This window comes from Myxine glutinosa, chromosome 3, assembly GCF_964187855.1.
Source record: "Myxine glutinosa chromosome 3, kmMyxGlut1.1, whole genome shotgun sequence".
Classification (NCBI taxonomy): Eukaryota; Metazoa; Chordata; class Myxini; order Myxiniformes; family Myxinidae; genus Myxine; species Myxine glutinosa.
The window spans coordinates 140,959,841-140,983,159 of NC_136263.1; the positions used below are offsets into that span (position 1 = coordinate 140,959,841).

Consider the following 23,319-nt stretch of genomic DNA (forward strand, 5'->3'; position numbering starts at 1 on the left):
CATTTTGAAAGGGAGGAAGAAACCAACCTCGTTGGACAGGTTTTTATTGAAACGCCCTGCAAGTGAAAGCGAGGAAAGTGTGGCGAAAAGGGCAAAAGTTATCTCCTCCACCTCCGCCAGCATCTTCGTCTGATCTTCAAGGTAAAAACACTGTAGCGCGATGCTGCGCGCGCTAATGCTTACGCAAGGAGCAAGCGGACAACGCGGTTCATACAAGAGTCTTTATTCAAACTGCAGCACTAAGCTGCTCAAGGCTGCACGCCCCGTCTATATCCTGAGGCCACGCCTCTCTCCCCGGCGTGGCCCACCCCCACTTGGTGTGCGGGGTGATGTCACCACGTCAGTGCTTTCGTGTCCGCCACAACACTTAATAAAACCAGTTTATTTCTTTACATTGAAGGAGTCTGGACTCCAGCAGAATACGGATAAAAGGATGGCAAGGCACAAACTCGTCCGAGAAGATGTTTATTCGTAAAACCAACTCGGGAACACTAAAAAGCCCGTTTATCGGGCTGCCTTATAAAGCAAAACCAAAAACCCAAACCGAAACCGAAAGCCACGCCTCTCAAGCGAGGCGTGCTTCGGTGGTCACGTGATGCACAGGTGTAGCTCATTATACCCGCACGCGCGGGATGCTTTGGCGGTCACGTGACCAGCCACTCTGGCGCCGGGGATCCCCGCCGGTGACGTCACCGGCTGGAGCAAGGAGATTCTGATGCCGGTCTTGCTTGGGGGACCCATGGGTCGCTACAACATTCTCTTTTATTATGAACAGTATATACGAGGTCGTGCTTGTTTATACATTATTTGTTATTTATAAAGTACATTTTTCTTATTTAAAAACACGTAACAAAAAAAATTGGTGTGGTTTTTTGGGGGCTGGAACGGATTAATAGCATTTCAATGCCTTTTAATGGGGAAATTTAATTTGAGAAACGAGCAAATTGAGTTACGAGCTCGGTCACAGAACGAATTAAACTCGTAAGTCAAGGTTTCACTGTATTTGTATTTCCTACCTTCGTTCTTCTTCTTCATGCTCGTCCGGTTGTCTTTGTGATTTCCCCATTGAAAACCTGTGGCGCGATTTGGCCAACTTTAAGAATCGGGTCAGTTACCTGCTAATGGTTCGTGCCGCGGTTGCTAAACCGCTCGGCAATTAACATCTGTCCGCAGTCGTGAACAAGGTTGCGCACCTGCCTCTCCGGAGGGAGCTTGGGCAACTTCAGGACTCACGTCAGGTCAGTCATAGACGAGGGGATTATTCCCCCCTCGATAAGGGGAAAAGAGGCCGACGTAGAGATCCGTAACAATATATTACATTGTGTGAGAATGACTTGTAGGGGCTAACTTTGCACAGTATAGGGTAGTTATCTCCCATAGTGCATGTATTAGCAAAAGTACGAGGAATTTAATTGTGATATAGAATATGCATCATTTTATGAAAGCTACCCTCACGTTATGCAGAAAGACGCTGTCTACCCATCGACAATGTTTGTATCGCCAACCACCATCCATTGAAACCCATTTTTAATGTTATTAACTTCAGAATCTGTCTTTCATGTGATTTTTAGCAATCTGACAGACCATCAGGCATGATATTAGGAGGAAATTAGGAGGGAAAAGCTGCCCTCACGATCCCGATCGGTCCCGCAGCACCAACACCATACGGGCAAAAGTTTGGGGATGGGGGGCACCTCCACTCCCAAACTGGGCTCCGGACCAAAAGGGATAACTGAGACGCTAATGCAGGTGGGGGCAGAAGGTATAAAGCCGGGGTGAAAGCTGCGGGATGGGATGTAGGGGGCGGGAGTGGGGTGGGGAAGGGTTGGCACTCTTGGAGCCTGCTGAGAAACCTGAATGCGGGATACCTTGGGGGTTTCTCCCCTCACTCTCTCCTTCATCCTGACTACTGTTCATTGCCAGCCCAACTCTCCATTTGGGTCAAGCTGCGTTCAGCCAGATGCAGTTTGCAGTATTTCTGTCTTGTCTTTCTCTAAGTTGTCTATCTATTCTAGAATGACTGAGGCCTCAAGTGATTAGAGAATTAAGGTTCTCATTCGTTCGTCGACACAGTGTCGTGTATGCTATTTTGGGGGATTAATTACCTCCACCACTGATGGTGAACAGAGGTTATGTTTTCACTCCTGCTTGTCTGTCTGTCTACCTGTCTGTCTGAGCAGGATTTCTCAAGTTAAGGACGGATTTGGACGAAACTTGGTGAACAGGTTGGGTGTGTGACAAGGACAAAATTATTATATTTTGGTGAAGATCCGGATACGTTAATTTTTAATTCATTCTTCACCATTGAGAGTTAGGGTCAGACACGATATATAGCAAGATATCTCAAAGTTGTGGATAGGTTATGACAAAACTTGGTGGATGAGTTGGGGTAAGGTGACAAGAACAAGCTGATTAGATTTTGTTTAAGGTTTGTATGCAGATCCGGCCTGTCAGTGGGCTACAAAACGTAAACTGTTCAGCCTGGTCGAGGTACGTGCTCGACTGAGTGCCGTTCTAGAATATGTCCCGACTGCACATGCTTAGGAAGTATCGAGATAATTTTAGTACTCTATTTGCCTACCTTGTAACGAAAAATCATTACCCTGGGGCTTTACAGGTTGGGGCTTTGCATTCAGAGAGTGCGTTGTCGTTGAAAGGACATTTATCCTATTGCCCCATGTAATGGAACGCCATGCAAATATAATCATTGAATGAGAAATTATTCCTTGTCAACTTCCTCTATTGGATTTTTCTGTTACAATAATCATTTACTTTGAGCCAAATTGGCCAATTTCAGTAATTTTTGGCCATTCTTTTAGTTTATTTGAATGGATAATTACGCTGGTTCCTTGACAATTTCACATTGAGTCTACCCAACCTAAATAAAAAAACCAAATTTCACTTTGACAACAATTGGCCAAAACTGCAGAAATGCTTTGCTCTCACATAAGCCAAGAACCTTTCAATAATCCTTCTTTCCTTCTTTCCTTTATGTGCAGCATAAGTAATCCTTCCTTAAACGATATAGGCTATGAGCCAGACCCCCCAAATTGACCGGTCGGTACCATACAGATGGAGTAAGGCTCATTGTGATTTTTAGCAAGATATATGTCCCTAGATATGAAAAAAAAGTGATAGCAGTGTATAACTCTCGGCCATCTCTGTGTTATCACCCGAAATATTATTATACGCCTGCTTCGCTTCGCCAAAAAATGTGATATTTGCTAAAATTGGAATAAATATGTTTTTAAGGACCACAGAGTGCCGAGATCGAGATCGAGATCGTATTTGTTCGAGAGATCATGATAAACCTAGAGTGTGGAGCAAGTTTGCATGCATTGTGAAATATAATGTATCTGATGTTACAAACCTACTTTAGGATACTAGCTAATACCAAAAATTACACTGAGATACCAAAAGTAGTAGACGAATAAACCTAAAATGTTCAAAAGCTATGTTTCGTTCCAAAATATCAAAATTAGGGGGTATGGTTGAACATATTTTGAACTTTGCCAAAATATGTGCCCCAAACAACCACCATATTACAAAGTAATGATATATTCCAATGCAGTGGTTCCTTGCGAAGATTTTGAGGGGTCAAATGTTACTCTGGGAGTTTTCATTTTTGAAATATTGACAAAAATGTACAATGTGAATTCTGAACTCGAAGCGATTTCGCCAACTTTTTCACTAAATTTAACATATTTTTTGTCATTATATCAATATTTTGATAAATAACCCCCACAAATGTTCTATTTTCTATTACTATATTAGTTGGCATCCAGTATGCAAATTATTGGCACTCTGTGGTCCTTAAAAACATATTTATTCCAATTTTAGCAAATATCACATTTTTTGGCGAAGCGAAGCAGGCGTATAATAATATTTCGGGTGACAACACAGAGATGGCCGAGAGTTATACACTGCTATCACTTTTTTTTCATATCTAGGGACATATATCTGGCTAAAAATCACAATGAGCCTTACTCCATCTGTATGGTACCGACCAACCCCCTTGGCTCATAGCCTAATAAGGGTAAGAGCAAATAATTTCGACAAAGCAGAATCAATGACAGGTATGCACATTCCCAATCTTATCGTCCCTTTCCTCCACAACATCATGTCACAATAAATATATGCCCCGACCACCACATGTCACCTCAATGTCCTAAGAGACAAAGTAAATGCATCAAAACCTTACCAACGATGAAGTGAAAAAATATCCTTTCTCCAGACATTAAAAGGCTCAATTTCTCCAACCATAATCAAAAACATCAGCTGGCAGGATAACTAGTAGACAGCACTCTTGCCTTGGAGCTGTCTGGGTTTGATTACCGACCAGACTAGAGACTGTCACCCTGGTGTTTCACATATAGGGAGGGCAGAGTACCAATGACTGTGCCATCCTTCAAAAAGACTTTCAGCCAGGTGTCTTAACCACGAGTGGACATTAAAGTTCCCAGGTAGCTTTCAGTGAAGTATTCCATTGTGTGCAAACACCATGGGCAAATTTAACATTCCTGCTGTGACAGGTAATGGCAAACTGCCCAGTGCATCATTTAGTATGAGATCCCTTTAAACGACACCCACACTCTGAAAAGAGTAAGTACATCGAATTGGAATCACAAATATCCAATTTTTATTTCACAATATCGTTTGTCATTTCCCTCTTTTAATGAAATCGTTTTCCTTTAAGACTACATACTGTCTTGTTACTTTGCAGGCATGAACGGGGTTCATCCACGCATCAAAATGAGATAAGTCTCCTGTTCTGATCACTAACCCTCACTCATCGGTATAAATAAACTCATTTGGAAAAAAAAAAAGTTTTGAAAAAAGAAAACAAAACTCATTGATCTTTTGAAAAAGCTCCGCCTTCTATGTACTGGTATCCTGGACAAAATGCGACCTCCTATTTTTGTGACCAAAGTCTAATGTAGATACCTCCAATGGTGCCAGGAACGAAATCAGAATAATATACCCCAGACAGCAACCATCTCTATAAAAAAGCAACCATGTCTATTCTGAAGACAAAATGCAGACAACTATATTAAAAGACCTGTGCTAATTCTGTCATTCATGTAACTATTTTGTGTTCCATTTATCAATAACCTGTTTCACTTGTCATGATGGAAACTAATAAAAGTACAGGGTGTTTCAGAAAAAATGCAACCTGATTGAAGTTATTTGGAATTTTAATTTTTTAATACACCTTTTTTTCTATTGCAGTTTGTAAGAAGTATCGGTTGGAGGAAAAACTGCAAACATCAATCACACTGTTAACTTCAAAGATAGCATGGACAATTGAACAAAGGATCTTTATTGTGGAGTCTTACTTTGCCACAGAGTCATTTAAACAGACTCAAACAAGATTCAAACAAGATTCAGAAAGAAGTTCGAGACCAGATTAGCCCCAAATAACTCTATGTTTCGATTGATAAAGTGGTTTAAGTCCCATTACAACAGGCATTTTAAGGCCATTTTCCATGCTAGAGCGGGGGATAGCCTTGTGGTCCCCATGACAATCTTCTCCATTTTGCCCTATTTTCTGCATCTCTCCTTGTTAACCCCCTTGCCCGCATTTCTTCTTCGACCATATTTAGCCAAGTCTTTCTCGGTCTTCCCCGTCCTCTACTTCCTTCTACATTCATTTCCATCACTCTTCTCAACCAGTCACTTTCATCCTTCCTCAACACATGACCAAACCATCTCAACCTGTTCCTCTTCACAGCATCCATCACAGGCTCTATTCCCATCATCTTTCGCAATTCATCATTTGTCTTCCTCTCTCTCAACGATACTACGCACATCCACCGAACCATTCGCATTTCCACCCTTTTAAGTTTTTTAGGTTTAAGTCCCATTAGACAGCATAAAATCTTAATTGCTCAAAGTTCTTGAAGAAAGTTCTTGAAAGGCCGTTGCACAGCCATAAATGCACTCCAAGATGAACTAGTAAGCATCTGAAAATGCAAGGTCTGTCCACATTCATTTGTATTTGGACGTCTTCTTCTTCTTCAGTATGCTCAAAATAACAAAAACAGTTTTAAAAAATACGAAATGAAAATTGATGATTTTATGCAGCCTTGACCTTTGACCACTTGATCTAAAAAATAATCAGTTTCTCGCTTTTGATAGGTGAACCAATTCTGTGACCAAATATGAATATTCTTTAAATTTCAGGTCAATCCGGTAAAAATTAGTGATTTGACACAAACTTGACCTTTCAACTTTTGATCTAAAAAAACAATCAGCTTGTAGCTTTTGATTGATGAACCAATTCAGTGACCCAATTTGCAAATTCTTAAAATTTCAGGTCAATCGGATGAAAATTGATGATTTTATGTGATGCTGACCTTTGACCTTTTGATCAAGTTATCAATTTCCCTTCTCCGTATTATCATAATAAAGCTCTACTGAAAATTTGATGACAATAGCTCAAATGGTAAAAAGGTTATGGCCCGGATGGACAGACATACACAGAGAGACACAGACAGACACAGACAGACACACAGACAGAAGCACACAGACAGAAACACACAGACAGAAACACAAAGACACACACAAAAGTGATTACAAAACCCCATCTCCTGCTGTGCGGGGCATGGGCTAACAAGGGAAATCAGTCACCGTAATCACTGAACGGAACCTTTAATGTTATCCCCAAGTTTTGGGTTACATTTGCAAGGAAGCGCCACATCGACAAAGCTGTTGCAATGGCTTCAGGAAGATGGGGCCATGCCTCACACTTCAAACAGATCGATACAGCGGCTACAACAGAAATTCAGTAATCAAATAGTCTCCAGAAGGACAGATGTTGAATGGGCACCCCATTCTCCAGACCTCCACCCACCTAACTTCTATCTTTGGGGTCACCTGAAGGATAAAGTGTACCAGGGGAGACTTCAGACTATCGCAAACCTCAAAAACGTAATTGCCACCAACATCAAACCTATTCCGGTTCAAAAATGCAGCAGGAGGATCCATTTGTGTCTGCTGCAACAGGGCAGCCATTTTGAACATGTTTTGTGAACTGTCTTCTGAAATCACGAGTTTCATTTTTGTGTTACTTTATTCGACAAATTTCAAAGATTCTTATGCACAAATTTCATGTTTCAATGGGAAATTAAAAAAAGTATAAAAACAACTTCAGGGTGCGTTAAAAAAACAAACATCCTGTACAATAACTCACTTATTCTTAAAATCGAATTAAGTAATAGAACATGCAGTGTGCTGTTCAAACAGGTTGCTTTGAATTGCAGAAGCTGAACAGCAAGGGGCTAAGGCTGTACAATCGTGTTCAAATGTAGGAAATGTACCACTGATCCAGTCCGGCTTGGACACTAAAAATTACGGAATAAAGAGTTGAAAGTTAAACCAATTCTGTGAATGCTTGTGGGCAGTTGAAAGAATTGTAACAGTAATCCGAAATGAATGTCAGGGCTAAGCTATACAAACACCACTCGCTGAGCAAGTTTGCCAGTTTTTATGCAAATCCTAACGCCCCTTTCAGACAAAAGATTCTTCGAATTGGAAATGCATAAAATATCCTTTGGTGTCGAGTATGCATTTTGGCTTCACTTTCGCCCAATAAATTGCACATCGTCATTGACATTCGCAGCAATTTGATACACAGTGGAAATGTATGCAATTAGGCTTTTGTGACATGTCGCAGCATATTGGTTTATCTCGGAGTGTCTGCCATCATTGTAAAGTGCACTTCTTCCTTGGCCTTAAATTTGTGCTCTTGACAAAGGATTGAGTGCTCACTTTATTACAGGTAATGCAAGCATGCATATACTTGTGCCTGAATGTGCTATGTACTATTTGAATATTAATACCCAAAGATGATTCAAAACTATTCTGATGTCCTTTAAAAAAGAAAATCCTAGTTTTAAAAGGCATAAAAATCACAAGGACTTTATAAACTAAAAGCCGATAAAGAATACATTAATCAGTTTGGGAAGAGTCCGAATTACCATTTATGTTTGGTCCTGTGCTTTAATAAAGCGTTTTTATATATTCTGCAGGCCCACATGCATATCTGCTTGTCTCTTTTCCCATGCACAAACCGTTTCAGAATGATTGGTAATCCCTGGCGACCTAATTTGGAATAATTGTAATTCTGTCAATGAACATTTTAGATACACTCGTTAAAACGCAGTTTCCATCACTGCTCAGGGTGCCCCAATATTAAATTTGGCCTCAAGCGGGCCATTAGAGAAGTAAACTGTTTCGGCGTTTGGTACTCCACACCTGACTATGGGGATTAGTAGGCCACTGGGGCCAAAATGTGACAGGCTTTCAGTGGAAAAAATTCATGGTTTACTCTGTTAGCTGGTGCAGACAGACACTGGCATTCCATTGTTTAACTCGTAGCCTATTATATTGTGCAGTGCCACAACTCCCCCCACCCCTCTCCTTTTCACTCCAAGCCAAAATCTTTTTCTACAGTAATCTCAATTATCACACAAAATAAAACAAGACCAAAAGTCGAACAGTGGCATAGCCGGGCTTGTTTGATACTTCAGTTGAAGAGGATAGTATGACCCGGGAGGGGATACCAGTTAACAAATCATGTTAGTATTAATTTTTTTTGAAATACTGCAAGTCTCTAAGCTGTCTGCCACCATGGAAGTGAAGAGATTGCATTGAGACATTGGTTTATTCAATAGGTTTAGAGTCAACAATAAACCAACTATACACCACTTCAATCCAGTAACTTTGCAGTCACGACAAAGGGATTGCAGTGTTATGATTATATTTAGTATATTTTTATTATTAACGATATTATTATTATTATGAAAACAAAAATACTGCATTAAGAGACACTGGTTAATTCAATAGCTTTAGAGTCAACAATGAAACAACCATACACCACTTCAATCCAGTAACTTTGCAGTCACGACAAAGGGATTGCAGTGTTATGATTATATTTAGTATATTTTTTATTATTAACGATATTATTATGATTACGAAAACGATAATACTGTATTAATAAACCTAGACTAATTTGTCCGAACCGGCCTGAAGGTAAAGCATGAAGCCGAAGGTATATACGTATTGTGTCGTTGGAAGACCCGTAACGCATATCCTTTTGATATTTGATGGACATTTTAACAATCGGTTTGTTTGTGTTTCACACTGAATGAAAACCGTAAAGGTAGAGCATGCAGATTGTGATACATGACAGGTTCAACGATATGTCCGGCCTGAACGGCATAGGAATCAAAATGGCAGTGTGTGGAGTCTGCCGTCGTACCGCCATAATGACATCACGTGACCCCGTCATGTGACCAGATCTTCAGCTCTGATTTGTGTATGTTTGAGGGGACATACATACATACGGACAGACAACCACTGTTCTAGACAACTTTGCCCTATGGGCTACACCGTAAAAACTTTTTTTAATGAAAAAGGATGGAGGGATGGTATACCAAAATGAATGTAAATAAAGTAGGGATGGTCACAATAAATTATCATGTGAATCTTTCTTTCTTTTAATAATGGTCGTGCTTGCAAATGAGACAACACATATCTCCCGATCTGGATGGCGTGTGTATGTGGATGTGTATGTGTATGGGTGTGTGTGTGTCTGTGTCGTTGGATGTTATCTCCATATGTTATCTCAACATAAATACACAAACATGCATACATAAATATGCATACATGCATGTATAAATATAAATACATGCATATATAAATATACCTATATAAATACATAAATATACATACAGTACATACATATATAAATATACATACATATATATATAAATATACATACATACATATATACAGTGCATTCAGAAAGTATTCAGACCCCTTCACTTTTTTCACATTTTGTAATGTTGCAGCCTTATGCTGAAATCGTTTAAATTCATTTTTTCCCTCATCAATCTACACTCAATACCCCATAATGACAAAGAGCAAACAGGATTTTAGAAAGTTTTGCAAATTTATTAAAAAGAAAAAACTGAAGTATCACATTGACATAAGTATTCATACCCTTTGCTATGACACTTGAAATTTAGCTCAGGTGCCTCCCATTTCTCTTGATCATCTTTGAGATGTTTCTACATCTTCATTGGAGTCCACCTGTGGTAAATTCAATTGATTGGACATGATTTGGAAAGGCACACACCTGTCTATACAAGGTCTCACAGCTGACAATAGATATCAGAGCAAAAACCAAGCCATGAGGTCGAAGGAACTGCCTGCAGAGCTCAGAGACAGGATTGTGTCGAGGTAGAGATTTGGGAGGCCTACAAAAAAATTTCTGCTGCATTGAAGGTTCCCAAGAGCACAGTGGCCTCCATAATTCTTCAATGGAAGAAGTTTGGAACAACCAGGACACTTACTAGAACTGGCCGCTCGGCCAAACTGAGCAATCGGGGGAGAAGGACCTTGGTAACAGAGGTGACCAAGAACCCGATGGTCACTCTGGCTGAGCTCCAGAGATCCTGTGTGGAGATGGGAGAAACTTCCAGAAGGACAACCATCACTGCAACACTCCACTGATCTGGGCTTTATGGCAGAGTGGCCAGACGGAAGCCAAAGAGTTCAATCTTGGTTTCATCAGACCACAGAATCTTGTTTCTCACAGTCTGAGAGTCCTTTAGCTGCTTTTTTGCAAACTCCAAGCGGGCTTTCATGTGTCTTTCACTGAGGAGAGGCTTCTGAGCGATGAGATGGACTCTTGGATTGGAGCGTGCGCATACGTCATCGGATGACATAAGAGCCCGGGGAACAAAAGAACAGTGTCCCGGCATTTTCTTTCTCTTGGTTCCTGGCTTTGGTGACGAGCAGACGCAGACGTGTTCTTTTCTGTTGGTTTGGGGTTTGAAAGCAAACAGCCACGGTTTTATCCGCTGTTGCGCTGGGATTCTTGTTGCGAGCCGTCGCAGATCGTACGGCCTGGCTGCGTGCGCGAGCGGACGCATCTTCTTTCCCTGGTTCGTTGGTGCTGACCTCGTGACGGCTGGGTGCGCCTGAGAAACCGTTGGTGCTGTGTGGAGCAGACAACAAGGACGAGCTCGGCCTGCTCGCTTCGCGCTCGGCGGCTGGGGTGAACGAACTGTGCGCTCAGGCCTGTTTCCCCATGCACGGACTCGGGGACCCATGCTGCGGCTAGCTGGTGAACGGGCTGTGCAACAAGGTGTGTTTTCCCACGCAGGGACGTGGGGACTGCAACGATCCCGGACGGTCAAGGGGACCAGAGCTGAGTATACACATTTATTACTTTCAGTTATTTTTCCCCTTGTGTTGTTTTACGAGTCCGTTGGAGGGTCCCTCAATTTAGGAATTTAGTGTTACCCTTTCATTGTCATGCATTTATTTTTATTAAACCATTATTGTTGCATTTTAATTCCTCGCCCTGTCCCATTTATCTGTCGGTGATACGAAAAACCACCCATGCTGCATACGCCGTGCAGGTAAACCTCGTCACTCTCCACTCCTCCTCGCACGTATAAAGAAGGTGTGCCATAGTTGACTGAACATCTCAGGAGTCTAAAGCTCGATCGGCCACCCGTCAGTATCACGCTTACTTATCTCATTTCCCAGAGTGCCTGAGGTGCCTATGTCTGTAGTTTCATGATAAGTTGACCGTCTAAAGGAACAGCTTGTTGTGTGCTTGGGTTAAGATTTTCTTTTGTGACACTGCATTGCTTGTATATAGGCCTACGTGTCTGTTTGTTAACACGATCAATCATTTCAACATGCCAAAGTATCCTTTTCCCCATTGGTTAGATATAGTATGCAAATAGTAGATGGGAGTTTTGCTGTGCCATTTCGCTACATCAGACATGAGTCAGCTTCCCACTGATGGTAACGCTCGGCCATGCTGATTGGAAAGGAGTGGAGAGCTGAGAAGCGCAGCCCTCATCTGGAGGGACCGATTTGCTGGGAAGGTAACGCAGGATTTGAACGTGAGTACCCTACTTAAATTGATCATCTCAGACGACCGTCTGTGGTTGCTGAGCAACTCGTCGTGCCACAGAGTAATCTGCGGCCCGTCGGCTTTAGGGTCAAAGGTCGGGAAGCAGGTCCGACAGTATCCGGGCACAGGATCCGGCCGCCAAACCAGTAACAATACATATATATTTTGCTTGTCGTAATAATACGTATCTTATCGCACATCTGCCAACAATGGTTGGCAAACTGCATGTAATATTCCACCAGTAACCACCCCCGTTTTTTAAAGTGTTTTTCTGTTGTCGCTACTGTTGGACTGTATGCCACCTTATACAGTTAACCACAGCCATTTAGGTGATTGGCCCTCAGGGTGGTACAAGTAGCTCAGAGCTTTGGCTCTCTGTGAAACCACGAGTGCAACACAATTAACCTTTTCCTGTCACTGGGGATGATACCTTTGCTTGTTACTGTATATTCAGGACACCATGTGATGCATTCTTTCGTGGTTCATTATGCGATAACCATAACACAATGAAATGTGATTTGTTTTTCCATCTCAATTTTATTTATTCATTCTTGAGATTTGTTCTGCCTTGTGCTTTATGCGTTTATGCATTTTATGGGGTTTTACCCTCACCCAAGCATGTGTTTTCTCTGCTTTTGATCACTTGTATTTCCTTTTTTGAGAGTCTGGAATTTTATGTAAAATTTTATTTTTCTGAACATTAGTTTACAAGTGTTTTTATTAATAATCGTTTAGTTATACCTATTCAACTTCTTACTCTTTTACAGAAAACCTACCTAGTCCCTTGCTTTTAATAATAATAAAAAACACCAGAAACAAGACCTTACCTCTGGTCACCCTCAAAGGAATTTCCAGCGAGGAGAGACATTATGGTAGATTTCCCAGCACCCTGCAGTCCGAGTACTCCAACAACAAGAAAATCTGTGTGTTCTTGCAGATACTGGGGGAAGTATATAATGGCACCACACAGATGGAGATTGAGGGATCAAATAAATAAATGAATAAATAAATATTTTTTTACATATGGGAACATGCACAAATTGTTTAAATAAACACATTTATTTCCATGAAATCCAAATGATCTCCAAAAGCAAAAAGGTCAGAGCCTCTGGCCCTGATGTTATACTGGAATGATACTCGTATGTACTACTGTACCTTAGGCATGATCAATTTTTAATACAAAAAATCATTATGGAATTCTGATAAAATTTGTGGATTTTCTTGTTTTAACCTCCAACATAGATGAGAGAAAGTTGTACAGCGAAGTTTTTTAAATTTAAAACTCTTGATCAACCTACAGGTAAATACTGCCACAGCCTTCAGGGTTTGAATCGTTTGTGATGAATTCAGCACTTAACATGCATTTATAACACACCAGAAATTGAACAGGATTGGAAATCAACAGATAGTTCGTGAAACCTGAGTTTGGAATGGCAAAAGACATCACATGCCTGAACCGATTTATCATTTATAAGGTGTCGCAATAAAATTACAAAATTATTTGATGGTGTTGTATGGAATTATTATATGGAGTTAGTGATGTTACTGCTGTAAAGACATCTTTTAATGGATGACAATGAAGGTCAGAGATTGGGCCTCGTAAAATGAATGAAAGAGAAACAAGTTTCTTTTGCATTACGACACTTGTGTCAAAACTCAAATAGACAAAGATGGAGTCATAGGATCCGAGTTTCATCTGCAACTCCTCCACCCACAAACCTATTCTGGTGCAGCCAGGTGAATCGTGCAAATGATATTTGCAAGATTCACCCCGCTGTAGACAAAGAGAAAGAAAGGACAGGTGGAGGACAAGCAGAAGCCACACACATCAACGGAAAGTGTACGTGCGTGTGCATGTACACATGCGTGCGCATGCGCAGCCGCACATACACACACCAACTCATCTATTAGTGTCAGGAAACACCTTACTATTTCTTACCTTGCCACCACAGAATCTGCACAGAAATCCACGAGCACACATAGCAATTTACAGGCCCTCCATTTATAATGAAGTTCCAGTTCCGAGAAACACGAATGACACTTCTGGTTGATTAATTATTATTTGTTTTAATCCTTTTACACAACTTCCAATGCAATGAGAACCTGTTGACACAATTAAGCAAGAAATTACAATGACGTCTAAACCAAAATCAAGACCAATTACTGCACTGCAGTCAAATAAGGAAGCCAGACATAACAAAACACACCGAGGCTAGTAAAGCTAATACTGAGCCAAGCCTGTATTATCAACACAATCACCATTATTTCCACAACAATAGTTAAAGATACGTGCGGGGAAGGGAATACAGAAGGTGGGTATAATATAAATATATATATATTTATGTGTGTGTGTATATATACACACACACACACACACACACACACACACACACACACACACACACACACACACACACACACACACACACACACACACACTTACCGTGAAAAAGTAAGTACACCCCATGTAAAGTATTGACTTTTTCAACATATTTCAACATACAGCTATTTGATCTTTATTTCAATAATATTGATAGATAAAGGTGATATAATATAACAATTATCATGAAACATTTACATTTTGTAGTCCATTGTATAATTTAAATAAACATAAATGCAAATTTCGCATGTGGAAAAAGTAAGTACACCCTTGGCTCTAATAGGTGGTATTGCCCCCTTTGTCAGAAACAACCTCAAGGGGCTGTCACACCTTGACGATTTAGCCAGCGTATGCCGACGTATCAAAATTTATCGAAAACGCTGGCACACGTCGAATACGTTATGGGTAAGTTTCCTATACGTTACGAGCACGCTGAAGCACGCTGGCATACGTCGTAGTTCGCCGAGCTCGTGGACAAATTTTGTGCATGCACAAAATTTCTCGACGTATCCAGCGTATGACTCACACGTTCCGCATACGCTGGCCATAAGTTGTAGGCACGTTAGGCGATCGTTGACACACGTCGACACACGTTACTTGTAAGTCGAAATACGTCGAGATAATGTCTAGCGTACCCGAAACTTATTTCTAACCTATGATTAACGTGCTTTGAACCTATGTGTAACGTATCTCCAACGCATATTGACGTATTTGACGTCTTCCGGACGACCACAGAACTTACTGAACGTTACAGCTACCGTATAATGGCATATTGGCAGCGTTTAGGGGAATTGGTATAAATTTGAATTGGTATATGATTTGAATCGTCGGCGGCAGCCTTTTATAGGCTACGCCACGTGATCGTCGGCGATACGCTGCCGCGCGCTATGCATACGTTAGACTATCGTTGGGCATAAGTTGTGAACGCCGACAACACGCTAAGCATTCGTTGGTATAAGTTATCTACAAGTTATCGAAACGTTCTGTGTACGTTACTAATACGTTATGCATACGTCCAACTCGTTATGAATACGCTATTATACGCCCAAAACTGAAAAAAAACATCGATAGTTCGACGTGTGCCAGCGTTTTAGATAAATTTTGATACGTCGGCATACGCTGGCTAAATCGTCAAGGTGTGACAGCCCCTTCAAGTAGATGTTTCTTATAACTGTCTACCAGTCTCTGACATCGACTTGGAGAAATTTTTGCCACTCCTCTATGCAGAATTCTTTCAGCTGTGCGATGTTTGAGGGGTTTCTTGCATGCACAGCTCGTTTCAAATCCCCTCACAACATCTTGATGGGATTTAGATACGGGCTTTGACTTGGCCATTCCAGAACCCTCCATTTCTTTCTTTTCAGCCATTCCTTGGTGGATTTACTGGTATGTTTAGGGTCATTGTCATGTTGCAAGGTCCACCTTCGGTTGAGCTTCAACTTTCCGACAGAAGATGGCCTCACATTATCCTCAAGCACCCTCTGGTACAATGAAGAATTCATAGTGGATTCTATGATGGTGAGCTGCCCAGGCCCTGATGAAACAAAGCTGCCCCAAACCATAATATTTCCACCACCATGCTTTACAGTTGGTATCAGGTTCTTGTGATCAAATGCTGTCTTTGGTTTTTGCCAAACATGTCTTCTGGTACTGTGGCCAAATAGCTTTACCTTTGACTCATCTGTCCAGAGCACATTGTTCCAGAAGTGCTGGTCTTTGTCTAGGTGTTCATTGGCAAACTTTAGTCTTGCCCTGATGTTCTTTCTGGACAGCAAAGGTTTCCTCCTGGCACACCTCCCATGTAGATCAAATTTGTGCAGCCTCTTTCTAATGATAGACTCGTGCACTTTGACATCAACTGTGGCAAGAGCTACCTGTAGGTCCCGTGATGACATTCTGGGGTTCTTAGAGACTTCTTTCAGCATATTGCGGTCTGCTCTTGGGCTGAACTTGCTGGGGCGCCTGGGGCGGCCTGGCCTGAACAAGTTGGCAGTTGTTTGGAATCTTCTCCACTTGTAGATGATCTTCCGGACAGTCGAATGATTGATTTCAAATTGTTTGGAGATCTTTTTAAATCCCTTCCCAGACTCGTAGGCATATACAACCTTCTTTCTGAAGGCCTCAGAGAGCTCTTTTGATCTTGGCATGGTGACGCCGCACACTTCAACAACAAAGAGCAAACCAAACTAAATGTCTGAGGTTTAAATAAGACAGGTTCCTCCAAGATCCTCTCTAACGATGTTCTAATCATTTGCACCTGAGCTGGTGCACCTGATTCTAATTTTAGGTATTTTAAGTAGTGATAAATGTAGGGGTGTACTTACTTTTTCCACATGCGAAATTTGCATTTATGTTTATTTAAATTATCCAATGGACTACAAAATGTAAATGTTTCACGATATTTGTTATATTATATCACCTTTATCTATCAATATTGTTGAAATGAAGGTCAAATAGCTGTATGTTGAAATATGTTGAAAAAGTCAAAACTTTACATGGGGTGTACTTACTTTTTCACGTGACTGTATATTAAAGGCAAAAGTGGATGGTGATTATAAAATATGATTGAATTACTCAGAAAATTAGGTGGAGGTGATATAACTCCTTTGGTCGCAATTCAAAACGAACAATTCGCAGTTTTCTATGTAATATTATTATGGGATTTGAGGTGACAGAGTTGAGTAGATAATAAATCCCGTCATCATAACTATAAGTTATGTTTTCTTCGTTAAAATTTCTCAGTTTTCAGAGGGGTACAGATTATATTTAAGCATGTTCCTTTTTAAATTTTTGTCATATAATTATTTGCCCAAACTCAATTAAGATCAGTTCGTTACTTTTTCTTTTTTTTTGCAGTATGTCGAGCAAAAAAAGGAAGCGGTCGGAGGATTACGTGCGGTACGGGTTCACGTGTTTGACGGAATGGGACGGAAGTCAGCGTCCTCAATGCATGCTTTGCAATGTCAAGTTGAGCAACTCCAGCCGAGCACCAGCAAAACTACGGGAACACTTCAAAAAACTGCACGGCAAGGGGCAGTACAAAGACGCAACGCTGGATGAATTCAAATTGAAGAGAGTCCGATTCGACGCAAGTGCTACCTTGCCCACTCTCGGCTTCGTTCCAATGGACAAACCGATCCTCACCGCGTCGTATGAAGTTGCGTACCTGATCGCAAAGCAGGGCAAACCGCACACCGTTGGCGAGACGCTCATCAAACCGGCCGCGTTGAAGATGGCCAACATCATGCTGGGAAAAGCTGCTGAAAACAAGTTGTCTCTCGTTCCACTCTCAAATGACACCATCAGATGCAGAATCGACGACATGAGCGACGACATCCTCGCCCAGGTAGTTGCAGATTTAGTCGCGAGCCCGACGAAATTCAGCCTTCAACTCGATGAGACGACTGACGTTTCGAATTTGAGCCAGCTCATCTTATTTGTGCGTTATGTCAAAGGAGACGAGATCAAGGAAGACTTTCTGTTCTGCAAGCCTCTCACAACAACGACGAAGGCAGCTGACATGAAGAAGCTTGTGGACGACTTCTTCAGAAGCAACGGCCTCTCGTGGAACATGGTGTCTGCAGTTTGCTTGGACAGAGCTCCAGGCATGCTGGGATGCAACTCCGGTTTTGGAGCGCTGGTGAAGGCGGATGCACCACACATCATCGTCACGCACTACGTCCTGCACAGACACGTCCTGGCATCAAAAACCCTGCCTCCAAAACTGGCCAATGTTCTGAAAATCGTCGTTGAAACTGTGAATTACGTGTGAAGCCGTGCTCTGAATCATCGCATCTTCAAAGAGCTGTGCAATGAAATCGGCTCTGAATTCGACGTCCTTCTCTACCACTCTAACGTTCGATGGTTATCACGAGGGAAGGTAGTGAGCCGTGTTTTTGCCTTGCGTGTAGAATTAGCCCTGTTTTTGCGAGAACACCAGCATTGCCATGGAAGGCACTTTCAAGAGTCAGAGTTCATCCTCGCCTTGGCGTACTTGGCTGACATCTTCGACGCACTCAATCATCTCAATTTCCAGATGCAGGGCGGTGGAGTGAATGTCATCGAATCTGAAGAAAAGCTGAGCGCTTTCCGAAATAAGTTACCATTGTGGAGGTGGCGAACAGAGAACGACAACTTCGCGAACTTATCGCTACTGGACGAGTGCGTGAGTGGGATCGAAGATGTCTGAAGTTGGAGGCACTGCTGTACTGGGGGAGCTGAAGCAAGCGATTGCCATGCACTTGGATGAGCTGGGAAAGTCATTCGACGGCTACTTCCCCGACCAAGAGCAATACCCAGCATGGGTGCGGCAGCCGTTTACTTTCGACGTTGCAACGGCAGATGTCAACGACCAATACCTCGACGACCTCATCAAACTTCAGCAGAGCCAGACTCAACAACAACTCTTCGGCACAACAATGCTCTCAACGTTTTGGTGCTGCCAAATGGAAGGGTATCCTCACATCGTTAAAATTGCCCTTGAGATCCTCACGCCGTTCGTTACAACGTATCTCTGCGAGCATGCGTTTTCGAAACTGGTGGACATTAAAACAAAGAAAAAGAGCAGGCTTGCATGCGAAAATGATTTGAGGGTGGCCCTTGCCAAAACAAAACCACGCATTTTCCAGATCGCCTCCCGAAAAGAAGAACAGAAAACGCATTAAGATGCAATTCTTTTTAACTTTTTTGTCAAATTTGAGGGGTTCCGCGAGTGTTCGGTGGGTTTCGTTAGGGTTCGGCGCCTTTAAGAAGGTTAAGAACCACTGCTCTAAAGGGAGGGGCCGAAGTTGTAATTGAAGGCCAAAAAGGAGATGCCAGAGTGTGAGGTGGAAGCCTGAAGGTGGGGAGGGGGCAGAGTGAGAGGTGAAAGCTTTACAAGTGTAGCCTGTGGGACAAATCATTAGTCGCCGTCAGAGAAAATTATATTGGTTCCACCCCTTTTGGCTTTATAAGCTACCTGTGCAGGCATATCGGGAGACTACTATTGCTCGGGTCCTCTGCGATAGTACTTCCTGGTTGTCCTCGCTAGGGTGCTGTGCTTGGGTGCGTCTGCTCAAGAAGTGTCTTTCCGAGTTTTTTTACTCCAGTGAATTCCTGGCTGTCCAGTGGGTTTGTGCATATAACCGGCAGACAAAGGTAGGCTTGCATTGAGTATGCGACGCCATTTTGTTCTTTTTATGTATAAATGGAATACGGACGCTGTTGTTAAATGGTAACTGCATTATGTGTTCACTGTCTAGGCAGAGGTACAGTGGAGTGTTTCCACCATGTTCTGGGTAACCCCTGATCTCTTGTGAAAAGGGTATGTGATTTTGTCTTATGTCATGTAAACAATTCGCGTTTTGTGTGTAGTTGATTTGTATATTTATATTGGTGGGTAGTTGGGTTAAGTTAAACCCTTTTGGGGATGCTTTTAAGTATGAGAAAGGTAATTTTATGTTTTCTTTACAGATATTTGTTCAGTGCTGTCAGCTGCTGTTCTTTTGATAGGTTTTATTACTTGGCTGCTATTCGTCGTTTGGGATATTCTCAAGTTTAATAAAGTGTTGTATTGTGCTCTCCCACCAAACTTTCAAATAAATTCTATTAATTTGAAATCTCTGTTTGTTCAGTTAATTGAACACTTACCTTTGGGGAATTGCTTTCAAATTACTTATTTAGGGTCTCCCACCCAATATGGGGGGAGTGGTGTAGTCTGTAAGCACACTACCAGCAGCCCTGGACTCCCCTGGGTGTCACACAAGGGAGAGGGGTGGCGGTATAGCCCAAAGTCTGAAAGGGGAAATATAAAGGAGGATCGGGAACTTCGGCAGTAAGGAGGCAAAATGCACGAATGCACGGTTACAGCATGACACCACTATAATGCCAAGAGGAAAACAGAGTGGAAGGAGTACTCTAATAAGTGAATGACTTAAAAATTTTATTGACACAAACGTCAATAAGAACAAAGAAGATTGTTGTTTTCTTTCTGAAAGTATACATTTGTTTTTAAATGAATTGAGGTTGATGAGAGAAATGGACAACAAATGGCATAGAGCCACCACACAAACCAATGTGAGGAAGGGAGATGGCATTCATGGACAAAACAATAATGGAATTTAGCCAACTAGCAACAGTACCCGCCCTACGGGCGGGGCTTCAATTGGGAAGCCCAGATGAAAAGGTAAAATATTAGAAATTGAAGGCTTTTTTATTTTAAACGATTCATATAAACATCCGTTGAATCATATCACACGCAAATCATCAAAATCTAAACAGTACATGGCTAAACAGTACATGGACGATCACATACCATGTACATCTCGCGTCTCGCTCGCTCTCATGTTGTCCCGATAATGATCCTTCCGCAGGTTCACCGACGGAAACCTTGTTACGACTTTTACTTCCTCTAGACAGTCAAGTTCGCTCATCGTATCGGTGCACCGGCACGAGCCGAGAACGGCCCGTGCAGGGGCTGATCCGAGGATCTCATAAAACCGTCCGATCGGTAGTAGCGATGGGCGGTGTGTACAAAGGGCAGGGACTTAATCAACGCGAGATGATGACTCGAGCTTACTGGAATTCCTCGTTCGTGGGACACTGTCTCAAGCCCCAGTCCCCATCACGGATGGGGCTCAGCGGTTTACCCGAGCCTGACGGTGAAGGGCAAGATACACGCTGGCCCGTCCAGTGTAGCGCGCGTGCGGCCCCGGACATCGAAGGGCATTAAACGTTCATTAAACATTAAACGTTCATTAAAGGATTACGAAACGAAAAACATTAGGAAATTACGTTCACACCGTCACGTCAAACACTACCGTGAACACATACATCGTCATAACATCGTCACAATGAGAACATCGTCACAATGAACGTTATGCGAACGCGAATGTTATGCGGGAGTCCAAACCTGAGAATGCTGGAGACCAAAGCTGAAATTGGGAAAACTAAATAGCCTATTTTACTCCCAGGAGTCCCAGGATTACCCACCCAAAATATATTTGCGATCGGTTCAGTAGTTTTTACGGTACCTTCGAACAGACAGACGGACATTTGGTGAATTATAGTAAGATTGGTGGACAAGAATGCCTATACGTACTACCAACTGAAAGAGAGCAGACAATGAAAAGAGGGGAGTTCAGTGAGAGCAGATAGTCTCAGTGGGGAGGAGGGGGTGGAAGGAGGGAGGGGGGGGAAGGGTAGGCAGATGAGAGACCATGAGGTGGCAGTTCACTGCAGTCTTGAAACAATAAAGAGAACAGCATAATGAAATAAACACAGGGAGAATAGAAGATGACAGAAGATGCAATGTAAGACCAAAGGTGAGCAGAAAACATCGACTTGGGGAGAGTAACATGGAATGGTTTTCCTGAAGAACTCATGTGCCCTTAAGGGACTAGAGATTGGTGGAGGAGAGAAAGGGCAGGTGATATGAAACAACACCAGCAGAGTGGCGATATCAAAATGGCAAAGCCACCCACCTGACTGCAACGACAGAGGAGCATACACTGGGTCATGTATGTAGCATCCTTATCCACCCACTTCCCCTTCCTGGTATGACAGATGAAAGGGACTGTCTGTCTTATCCACCCCTCTGTCTCCTTGCGATCAGCTCCTAATATGGCTGTGACCAGATGTCTGAACAACAACCAACTTTTAACCCACATTTCAACAGACATATTTTTTGCCACACTGAATAATGTTTGGGTGGAAGGAGTACACACAAGAACGAGTGCACACAAAGTATACCAGCTTTTCGTTGAACATTCCCAACAACAGAACTCATTAAGAGTTATGAAATGGGAGTTAGAAGCACAAAGAGCAAACTATGTTGCCGAACAGCTATTAACGCTTCATCAAGTAGTCAGTCACGTAGGATGATCAAAAGTGATCAGGACAGAAACTAAAATGGCTATCAGTAAGAAAAGAAGAAAAAAACATAGAAGAAGAACGACTGTCACCTGCAATTATACATTCCATTACTTCGCTTAGAATGAAAAAGATGTTGATGAATCTACGGCTAAGTAGATCCGTATGGGTGCTTTGCTTATGAATAAAGTGGTTTTGCTGGCATTCACACACTGATGAAAAAGCTCAGAGGACCGATGAAATTAAAAGACAAAGGAAAGAAAAAATAACATCTGTCTCCTTGGTCGTAATCTCCTTGGAAGAATGCAGAAGGAGGTCATCTCAGCCCCCAGGGGCCAACGTTTCCATCTACATTTGCAGGTTGGTGTTTCGAGTGAAGTTTTCAAGTTTCAAGTCATACACCACTGATGAAGGGTTAACGCATGAAACACCAGATTCACCTTGCTTCCCACAGTGGGTAACATACCTCAATCAACACCCTGTTGATTTCATCCATTGGTCTACCCATCAGCCAACACAGATCGATACCAGCCTTCACCAGCAAGACTAGTTCTTTATTCCAAGGACTCTTTAAAGGATTGCTCCTAAACCCTGGACAGCTCCCTGTCGCAGCTCATTTGTTGTGATAATTAAATCCACCACCGAAAGTAAACGGAGGTTATGTTTTGTGCAGGATATTTCAAAAACTTATGGATGGATTCGAACGAAAGTTGGTGGACAGGTTGGGTGTGCGACAAGGACCAATTCATTCGATTTTGGTTCAGGTCCGGATCCAGATCCTGCCTGTTGGTGGGATACAAAACATAAACTATTCAGCCTGACAGAGATATGCGCTCTACCAAATGCAGTTCTCATTCATTCCTGATATGTGATCATAACCTGGTAATGACATCGGTTTTCTTCAGTTTCCAAAATCTGTTTATTTAATTATTGGCATCAAGTAGTTGACTGCTTCAGACCAACGTTGCCTGCTACTGATACTTCAAGTAGCAATGATAAACGTTATTTAAATCAGAGTGCCATATTTGATCGCCTCATTTACATTGTTCATGAGAGATATGGGTTGATCAGGTCTTGTCTGAGTGTTCTATATTTATCGATTTTCTTTCTCATATATGCATCCACAACTTTTCAGACTTGGGTATTTAATTTT

The 23,319-nt window shown here is 42.1% G+C and overlaps 1 protein-coding gene across 2 annotated transcripts in view; it reads right to left on the reverse strand.

The window, feature by feature from the left end:
* The window catches only part of SMG9 (SMG9 nonsense mediated mRNA decay factor), a 105,648-nt gene that overhangs the window by 25,773 nt on the left and 56,556 nt on the right, over positions 1-23,319 (reverse strand). For both annotated transcript variants that reach the window (XM_068110009.2, XM_068110010.2), the window contains exon 7: positions 12,766-12,878. In XM_068110009.2, coding sequence (XP_067966110.1) covers positions 12,766-12,878 — 113 coding nt within the window. The remainder of the gene's footprint in view (positions 1-12,765; positions 12,879-23,319) is intronic.